The sequence below is a fragment of the Podarcis gaigeae genome (genome assembly GCF_964106915.1).
Source record: "Podarcis gaigeae genome assembly, chromosome: 8".
Taxonomy (NCBI): domain Eukaryota; kingdom Metazoa; phylum Chordata; class Lepidosauria; order Squamata; family Lacertidae; genus Podarcis; species Podarcis gaigeae.
The window spans coordinates 62334550-62345211 of record NC_139684.1 but is presented as its reverse complement, the minus strand read 5'-3'; the positions used below and the strand labels follow the sequence as shown (position 1 = coordinate 62345211).

Here is a 10662-nt window from a genome sequence, read left to right as displayed (position 1 = left end):
AACCAAAAACTGGACTAGCTAGGCCTTTAATCTGATCCAGCAGGGCTCTTCTTGTGCTCTTTGTACTCCTCCACATTTATTTTGTACCAGTCAATTGTGTCAGGCACTAAGGGCAGATTTCCTGCTTGGAGGGTAAAAAAAAAAAAATGATATAAGCAAGGGACATACACGTTCTTTGCCATGTTTATTAGAAAAAATTAAGCTACATTGGTTAGAAAGTTAAGCCCAGGAGAGAGAGATCCCTCTTCAGGTTTTAGATGCACAGTTGAAACTGTTGCATTTTGGCAAGCAGCTTACTGGATGATATTCAAGGAGAAGCATGCAGTACTTTGGTGCACTCCCTGGAGCACAACCAAATGAATACTGCCATGTACAAGTCACATTAACTTTTGAAATTAGCCAAGAGCTCATCTAGAACACCAATAACTTATCCCCCTGTATAAAGTACATTCAAGAGGCAGAACAGAATCTCAGATGGTACAGCACTCCCAGACCAAGTCTTCCACCAGCCTCACACCTTTATGTATTGCCAGCAGAAGCAGCAACTGAACAGGAAGATCACTGACTGAAAAAAACCAACTTCTGCGCTGACAGATACAACATAGTTGAGACAACCATGTTACAGGCAGGCAAAGGCCAATATTTCCAAAACCTACTCCTTCAATATTTGTAAGATCTCAAGCCATGATTGTCCTTAGCAATGGTATAATAATTGGTACCTAACTGCCAGCATTTAGTGCCCTGCTTTACCAAAGCAGCCACACTCACACCCACAAAAGAATGAATGCTACAATGCTCCTTATAGCCTCAAGTGTTTGACAGTCTTCAAAGCCTCCACAGCAGTCTGGTGGTGCACAAACCACTTAGGAAATGAAGTGCGTCTCCGGAGTGAACTGATCAATTTTGTGGTCAGCTGGGTTCGCTGCTGCTTCGTAGTTGCAGATGGTCACTTCATGTCGATGAGGCTGTACAGGAAAGACAAAAGACTTCCTAAGATGCAACGCAGTAAAGTTGAGAATTGATGAAAGCCAGAGCAGTCCTTTGATACCATTTCCATTTAGCAAGACCTTCTCTTCCACCATACATTTTCCCTAGAATACTCACTACGCAAAGATTCCTTGAGTAACCTGTGCATGCTTTGATGAGTTTTGAGATGATGCTAACCTACCCCTTTGGGGATGCAGTGATGTCTCTTTTCATGTCTTGTCCCCTCAAAGTCTAGCATGCCTTATCACTCAGGTATGCTGTGTGCAGTGAAAAATGGCAGGATTGTCAAGACAAGTCAGCGGCTGCTTTAACCTGGCAGAGCTCTGCACTAGGGAAAACCAGCAAAACAGCTATAACTGCTTTGTTTACAATCATACCCCAATTTGGAGCAGCAGGTGGGATTGAAGACAGACTGCCCATCTAAGGAATCTCTATTTTAGATCCTAGGACAGATCTTCCACATAACTGAAACACATCCTGCACAGAGAGCCTGGGGCCAGATTTGTAGCAATCAAGTGGCAGGTATATAAAAGTGGCATGTCTACAAACAGCTACTCACTGAGTCATCTGTGAGACATAAGATGCATCAAGATGTGACAAGGAAGGAAAGCTGCTTTTTTTTTTTTTTACAGAAGGGTGACTCCCTTATACAACGTGCTAAAAGTAACAAGTAACCTTCAGGAAGTCAAGCAAGCTCAACGGGATAGCAGCTTTTGTGGACTCATCTGCATGGCTTCGGTATACGTCATACTCCTCATCATTACCACAGCAAATAGCACTAAGAACCATAAGGGGTGGGCACCTGCTAGAATGCAATAATTGCATTTAAACTTTGTTAATGTTTTACTATGGATGTACCTTAAGCGCAGACTTTCATATGCTCTTTTCCACTAACAGCAGACAACAGCTAGGAGTCATTTAAATATACAACATCCAAGGTTGTCACACTGATTTTGCACCAACCCTGGAGCCTCTGCTCAGACAGAATTACATACAGAATTGTATGTAATTTGACTTGTCTCCTGCTATTATAAACTCCCCAGTGATGAAAGACAGTATAGAAATTTTATAAATAAGTAGCGGTATCCTTGGTGGCCATTCCTGCTGGCACAAGATCTATCTTTGTTTGCTTCCCTTTCCTTTCCTTTCCTTCCCTTCCCCCCACCCCTTTTCCCTTTTTTATTGTGTCTACTGATCCAGAAGCACATGGGCAGGGGCTGTCTTGTTTTTCTATCTCTATTGATAATTTATACAAATTTAAGCAGCTCTGCATGGCCCTCTTTCCTCATAACTGCACACTTTTTTCCATTTGTCATCTTGGCCCCTTACTTCTGTCCATTCTCCCCTCAGGCCTATGTAAAAGATCTTCGTTGTCTCAGCACCAAAGTTCTTGGAGATGTGGATGGACAGATGATAAACATTTGAGAAGCGAGCAATTCTGAAACAAAAAAGAAATTTGGTGTTCTAAATATACAATTCTCATTACAGACATGAAAGAGATTGCATCCTGGTCCCTGGGCTAATAATAATCACATAGGGATAGAAAAACAGTTTTGGGGGGTCACTGTCCCTACCAACTTCAGACCGAGACACAAGCTAAGGAACTGGCAAAGCCTGAAGGGAGAAAGGGATCACCTTAACTTCCTGGATTGCAGCAGCAGTTAGAGCATTTTTGGCTGTTTCAGCAAACCAAACAGGGCACACTTGTCACTGGTGTTATCTTTCTTTTCTGGAAGGGACCTACCAATGCCTGACCCCTTACTGAAATACTCCTCTATCAGATGCTGCCCCTTAAAGCCACTCAATTCACTTCTTGATTTTTAGGATTTTTCAGTGACTACACTACTGATCACATTTAGAGACCGTTGTGCCTATTTATGCCTCATAGTACCCCCCCCCCGCCCATTTAGAGGGCTTCTAACTCTCTGAAATTCCAGTTTTGTCTGTTCAGCAACACAACCAACCTACTACATTCTTCTTCCTGCCTTTCCTCTTCTGGGGCACATGGGGGATCATGTCACCTTGGGAAGTTAATTCAGAAATTGAATTACTTCAAAACCAGGGCTGCAACTTTCCACACCCTTAAATTTCCTGTGGTTTTTTATTCCAGAAAATGGTACATATCACCTTTGTTCTGTTGTAATGACAAAACATCACATCAATAATAACTAATTATAATATCACAAAAGGAAATGGGAGCAAATGATGGCAGTTAATGGGTGTCACACAAACAGGAGGCCAAAACCCCATGATGGATAGCTTTTGTTACATTTCAAGTCTTCTCCAGCCACAAAAGACTCTCTAATCCTCAATTGCAGAAAAAAGCTCAAGAAGAAGCTGGGTAAGGAAAAAGCTTCTCTACAGTCTAGGTATCAAGTTAACTTCCCTTCTTTGTCTTCTTTATTAATTTGCATGTATCCAGCTATGGTGCTTAGTTCCCACCCAACACGTGTGCTTCAGGAGCAGCAATTAAGTACCATACCACATAAAACAGCAGTGGCAAAAATGCTGTTTGTGAGCTATACCAGAAAATAAAATATAATTAAGAATCAGTCTGGAAATAAGACAGTTGCCCTTCTCTTTATGTTCCATTTCTTACACCAAAAATGTCTGTACTGTAGAAATATTAACCAATTTAACTGCCATGGCTCCTTATGCTCAAGAACACGGCAAATTATAGTTCAAAAGAGAAGGTTGCGACATCTGGTACATGGAGAACTATCAGAGAGATGGTGCTGAGGCACAGGTTGAATATTTGTTTCCAGTTTCAAAACAAGGGAGTTCTGCAAATCCCCTGTGAGAGCTGAGCAATGACTCACTTTGTAGGATATTCCAGTTCTCCAGTAACGTCACGATTCAGGCTGAACATCTGATCTGGTTCTCTGGCAGTATCACCAAAAGACATGTGAGGAATGTTCTTAAAGCTGAAATAAATACAAGACAACAGCAAAGGTCAGCCTGCACAAATTCAAAGTTTGCTTACATATCCCAACCACTGTAGTAATTTGGCTTTGTACTGCAAAACATAGCCCAACAGCTAGGAGCACCATACAAACGGAGAAATCAGAAGACAAAAACAAATTATTTTTCACATCCTGGTGCCCTCCCAACTGTTTGGGACTGCTATGGCCATCATTCCCATGCACCACGGCCAAAGGTCAGGGGGGCAAGATCTGTAACCCACCACCACCAGGAAGGAACCAGGTTGGAGAAGGCTGGCTTAAGACATGCTCTAAGTATGAATTGTGTATTGATTTGTTGGGTCTCTGGACCGTAACAAAGATTGATTGATTGATTGATTGACATGCTCTAAGTCTATCTACTGCAAAGGCAGCCCAATATTGTGTTTTGGAGCTGCATATGTTTTTGAGCTACAACTCCCATTAGCCACAACCAGCATGGCCAAAAATCAGGTATGATGGAAACGGTAGTTTGTCAACATCTGGAGGGCACTACAATGGTTACCCTGCTCCATTCCACTGGTCCTCCACTGGTGGGTTGGGATCCACTGCTGGGTCACAGATTGATTTAAGTTAGGTCACAACAGCCGAAATTCTACCCTGAAAGTACAGATAACTTTCATCTTATATCAGGGCTAGGTTCCAGGGGTCCATGCATATACACAAAGATAAATTAAGTCATGAACCCTCAGAGTCAGCCCCCCTGCAAGTTCCAGCGCTACTTGCCCACCTTTGGGAAGGAGGTGGGAGGACTCTAGGGCCCTGCCAGAGCCCTCATGCATCATTCCCAAAGCCCAGTGCCTCACTTATCTGGCTCTGGGAAGGAGGTGAAAGGGCTCTGGGATGCTTCCAGGGCCCTTGCACTGCTTACCCAAAGCATGGTAAGCCCGCAATTGCAGCTTTGTACAGGTGAGGGGAATAAATAAATGGAGAGTGGGTTTCCTCCACTCTCCATTTACTTAATCATTTCCCTTACCCACTCACACAAAGCTATGATAGTGTAATTAAAATAAGCATAGATGTGAGTTACCTGTATGTAGTAAAAAAAATTAAGAGATACGTCCCCAAATGCATACTTGAGTTGAAGGTGAGTCCCAGGTCTGAAATAGTAGTTGGAAGACTACAGTACTGCCCTAATGTACTACTTAGAAAAGGAAACTGCTCCTCCTGTTGAAAAAGAAAGGAACTACAACTCATGGATCTCTGAGTAACTGGGCTGGTAATCAGTAGTACCAACATTGCTACCTAGGGGAAATATTGATTTAATAAAAGTTAGCAATTTAAGAAACTTCAGTCACATCCCCAATTCACCAACTCCCTGTTCCTTTGCGACTCTACCCTCAAACCACCACAGATGACAGAACGGCAAGCTACCTGCGAAGCTCCTGCACCCAACTGCTAAGGGCATCAACCTGCAAATGCCATGACAGCAAAGCCAAATGCCAATTTGCCTAGAGCACACAGCCAAAGCAGCAATATTCCACTGCAGCACTAAAGATGGCTCTCATGATTCTACAGTTTCAGTCTTCACAGTTGCACACAGGAGTGTTAAAATGTGCACTCTTCCTGATGAATGTGAGGGATCTATGTATGATTTCTAGGGGGTCCCACAGGTCATATCATAAGCTTTTATTTGTATGGCCCTATTTTTATGGGCTCCACCTAAGAACTAGCATCCTGTATTTTGTTCAGAGGCGACAAAGGTGCGAAGAGTACCTTAAGTACACTATGAGTTACCAAGGTGAGGTGGGAGTGGAAGGAAGGCTTGCGAAGTGGCAAGATGGTTAGAAGGAAATGGGACAAACAGACACCTGAGGAAAGAAGGAGCTGAAGAATGGGAGGCACTCTCCTACTTTCTCCTATGTAGGACCGGGGCACAGGGACCATTCAGCAGTGGCAGGAAAGCAAGGGAGGAGCATGTGTTAGCATAGAAGCCAGATCTTGACAAATTCTGCCAATTGTAGCTTCTGATGTCACTGCTACATGATGACCTGGAAGTTATGAGAGTAAAGAAAGACAGTTCTTCGGGCACAGAATTTGGGCATGGGCAATTTCAGATTTACTGAACTTAACCGTTTACTGCAAGTTACACAATGGCCAGTATTGACTAGAATAATAGAAGAGCTAAAGCAAAAAAAGAAAGAAACAAAGAATAACCACTCAGTTATTGTCTTGGTAGGATTAGGCATTTGCACAGCACAACAATTCCCCCACAAAATATTTCCCCTTCAGCCCCACTTACAGTCTCATTTCTGATGGGTGTGTGTCATCATTGTCTCCCATCACAATTATGCCTTTTAGTTTCACATTGCCAGTAAAACTGCAACAAGAGACAGATTGCTGGTTTTCCAAGTACAGTAGATTTAAAGCATTTTTTAACAATCCAGAAGATTCCTAGGTGGTGTACTAAAGTGTAACATAATCTGTACTCATATGATTAAAATCTTGCTGTAAGAATGTCACACCTTCAACATTGTCTGATGACTCTTCAGAACATTGGAAAGACTGTTGCTGTGGGTTGCCATCTTTACCACCAGTCATACTGCCGCCCAGTCTACCCACAGCTCCTTCTGCACCCCCCTCTGAAATTTCTATTATGGCATCAGCTGCTGGAGAGTGCCATAAATACTTCACATATCCCTAACACATCACTCTTTTTGTGGATTTTTAATTGCAACCTGCATTGAGAGTCAGTCTTTCCTGAAAATCAGGTAGAAACAAAAATAAAATTATAGTAGCCATCTTCCAAAATTACCTCTTACAGCTTGACTGCCACCCAAATGCTCTGCATTTCAAGTTACATTTCAAGAGTGAGGAAAACAGCACTGAACATGGAGAGACGTGAATGTCAATAAATCATGCACTCATGCAAAATAGGTACTTACGGAATATTAAACAAAAGCTCTTCATCATCATCGCTTTCTACAAACTAGAAGAAACATAAAACTCCATTTAATATAAGGAAATTTATATCCAGTGAATAAAATGTTGTCCTGCATGGCACCTTGAGAACACCAGAGGCCACTTTTGGGTTGTAATTTTTAAAGAACAAGTTCCTAGCCATCACAGCTAAGAAGAAAAGTCTGGATGCATGCAGGCCGGGCAGTAGCAACATAAACTGAAAGAAAGCCTTGCAAATAAATGTACATATGTTACCTCAGCCCACATATTTCAGCAAATAACTTGTGCTACTTATTCATTTTCTCCTTGAAAAATTGAGGAGGAATCTGCTTCCACTCTGCAAGACCACCCTCTTGGATTGCCTGGAAGCAATAATGATCCACCCTAGGCAGGTAGCTATTTCCAAGCCTGGGGGAGAGGCCATCTCTTATGCCTCCCAGAACTAATGTGCTGTGACTCACAGACCACACCTGCTGTCAGTCTAACCCTGCTCTCCATGCCAATACCATTCTTGCCCAGATAATTCTATGTAACTTCAAAACCTGAATTTTAAGTGCACAGACAGGAAATATATAATTTGCCTTAATTCATCTCAGTTGCAGAATTCTGGACATCTAGGCAAACACATACAGATCCAAGCCTGTCTTCTTTAAAACCTCTTTGCACTTTAAATCCAATACAGGCAAGTATAACTTTAACTCAACTACCTACAAAACAGTCCTATAACATAGTGTGCACTGGGAATCTATCAGGAGACATAAGCAATAGTGCCAGATGGCACAGCCACCTCTCTGACCCTTTCCAGTCAACACACAAATTGACTGGACCAGGTGATGTAACAAGACCTGTACCTTCACAGTCTATGTATTACGTACATTGATAGACCGTACTGTAAATCAGTAAGTTTTTGCTTCTAAAAGTAGGGATGTCTTATCTCTCTCTAACCTGAAAAGTACACTGGACATCCTCAACACTTTGTCTCACATGTTCAAGTTCTAATGGGAAAATAGCATCATGCTTCACATTACTGTTCCCATCCTAAGTACAGTGGTGCCTCGCAAGACGAAATTAATTCGTTCCGCGAGTTGTTTCGTCTTGCAATTTTTTTCATCTTGCGAAGCACTGATCCTGTGCTGAATTTCTTCCTCAGTCGCTCAGGCTCCCCCCTCGCTTTCAACCGGCCACCATGACCGTCAAGTTGCGCTTGGGCTTCTACGTGGGCAAAAAGTTCGCCGCACTGCTGGCGCTGCTCTTGCTGGTGCTGGCTATCCTGTACGGGCGCTGCGCGCAGGATTTGGAAGGGAGAGGTGACGAGGCGGCGGCGGCGCCCACAAACGAGGCTCCCGCCAGCGCCGACCCATCCGTGCGGCCGCCCCGCGTTTGGGACATAAGAAAAAGAAAACAAACATGCAATACGTTTTCATCTTGCGAAGCAAGACCATAGGGAAAATCGTCTTGCGAAGCAACTCAAAAATCGAAAAACCCTTTCGTCTTGCGCGTTTTTCATCTTATGAGGCATTCATCTTGCGAGGTACCACTGTATACTGTATGCCTTCTGAAGTAATTTATATTTATATTGATGGAGTTAACTTTCATAGTAAGCATGCAGACTCCGGTCAATCTTATTTGCCATATTAAATTTGAGCCCTCATAAGAAGAGCTGCTGGATCCGGCCAATAACCATGAAGTCCAGCATCCTGTTCTCACAGTAGAGAACCAGATGCCTGTAGGAAACCCACAAGTAGGACCCGAGAACAAAAGCACTCTCCCTTCCTGCAGTTTCCAGAAACTGGTATACGGAAGCATCACCATGGAGGCAGAGCATAGCCATCATGGCTAGTAGCCACGGATAGCCTTATCTCCATAAATCTGTCCCATCCTCTTTTAAAGCCATCCAAGTTGGTGGCCATCACCAGCTCCTGTGGGAGCGAGTTCCGGAGATTAACTATGTGCTGCATGAAAAAGTACTTTATTTGTCCTGAATCTTCCAACATTCAACTTCACTCGGTGTCCATCAGTTCTAGTGCTTTGAGAGAAGAAAATGGTTTTTTCCCCTATCCACTTCCTGAATGACATGCATAATTTTATAAATTTCTATCATGTCACCTCACACTCGCCTGTTCTCTAAACTACAAAGTCCTGAATGCTGCAACTTTCCCCCATACGTTTTCCGGGTAAAACTCTAGTTTTTGTTTTCTAAGCATGCCGGTTTTCAATTTATACTGTTATGAAGCCACCTTCAGATAGCTTACCTAAGAGGCAGCTTACAGATATCTTATATAGATAAGCCTTGTTTCTACTGCAACAGAATAAACACTGTTACCTCTCTGGAAAATGCTTAGGATTTTTTAAAAGTTTCCACTTCATAACTGAGTTAGAATTTGTACATGGAAAAATACCTTTCTGCGCAGTTACCACATGCATCCAATCATAATGAATGGGAGGGTTAGTGCCTGGTCGTTTGACACACACCCTTGACCCTCCCTCTGCCCCTCCCCATAACCAGCACCTTCGCTGGGTCGATATCTACGCCAGGAATGGGGAGGCCTCTGGCCCTCCAGATGTTGCTGGACTCCAACTCTCATCAGCCAGATGGCCAATGATAGGGATGCATGGGTGCAGCCAGGGGGAGCAGCAGGTGCCCCCCATCAAGTAAATAAATAAAAAATTCTTAACTAACTGAACAATTGCGTCGAAGACAACTCGATTCTGACCCCCTAACCTAAAGCCTGCCCCTCCCGCAAAAATAAATCCTGGATGCACCCATGCAGGGATGTCAGGAGTTGTACTTCAGCAACGCCCTCCAGGTGTTGTCGAGCTACAACTCCCTGGCACAGACCACGAGAGGCCTGGTAGGAGCTGCAGTTCAGCAGCACCGAAACGGCCACAAGCTCCTCCCCCCCCCAACCCCTCCGGGAGGCGAGAGAGAGAGAGGGAAGACCTTCTGGCGGTCCCCGCGGTCTTCCCAGGCGCGGAAGACAAGAGCCCCGCTGCCTTCCCTCCGCTCGTTCAGGCACTCCAGGCGCTCGCGGTCGATGCGCAGGTAAAGGCCCCAGGCCTGGCCGCGCCGCTCGGGAGGCTCTTCGTGGTCGTCGCTATGGCAACAGCTGCCCCCGCCGTGACTGTGCCCGTGAGACATGGCCGAGCGCGTGGCGACGCCCCCCGCACCCCGCAGCGACAGCAGCAAACACGCAGCCACACGCACTGAGCAGAGGGAAAGAACCCGGATGTCAACAATGGCCGAGCATGCGCTGTGCCGCCTTGTGAGAGATGAGGCCGGCCTCCCTTGGCTCCTCCCGCGTCTCTTGAAACACGGTGCCCGTTTCGTTACAGAGCTAGAAAAAGTATAGAGTGTCCCCGCACAGCCTGAACTAATCTAGTCCAACCCCTTGCAATGAAGAAATATGCTGGTAGCCCATGTTGGGATCGAACCTGCGACCTTGGCATGATCAGCACCACGCCCCAACCACCTGAGCATTTATCATTAATGTTATTATTAGTTGCACACGCTTTATCCCAAGGTCCCAGGGCAAGTTACATTAAAACACAATATAAAAAAACAGTTCAAAACATCTTACAACCCCAACAGCAATATGAGTCTTAAACGTACAAATATCAAGTGTCAGTAAGCAACTGAGGTATAAGTGACATTCATGTGCCATTACTTGGTCATAGACAGTGTCTCCTGAAACCAAGTCACACTCTTTATACCAGAGCTTTCCAAACTTTTCATGTTGGTGACACTTTTTAGACATCCATCATTTCACAACACAGCAATTCAGTTTTACTAGCAAACCAGAGGTTAGATTAACCC

The 10662-nt window shown here is 44.2% G+C and overlaps 1 protein-coding gene across 1 annotated transcript; it reads right to left on the bottom strand.

The window, feature by feature from the left end:
* Positions 1-165: 165 nt before the first annotated feature.
* PITHD1 (PITH domain containing 1) lies at positions 166-10105 on the bottom strand. Its single transcript, XM_083751945.1, has 6 exons — positions 9790-10105; positions 6833-6876; positions 6190-6267; positions 3807-3911; positions 2317-2425; positions 166-965 (listed from the first exon to the last, which is right to left on the bottom strand). Exons 1-6 carry the CDS (start codon positions 9985-9987, stop codon positions 864-866), a joined length of 636 nt encoding a protein of 211 aa, XP_083608071.1. The 5' UTR covers positions 9988-10105; the 3' UTR covers positions 166-863.
* Positions 10106-10662: the final 557 nt, after the last annotated feature.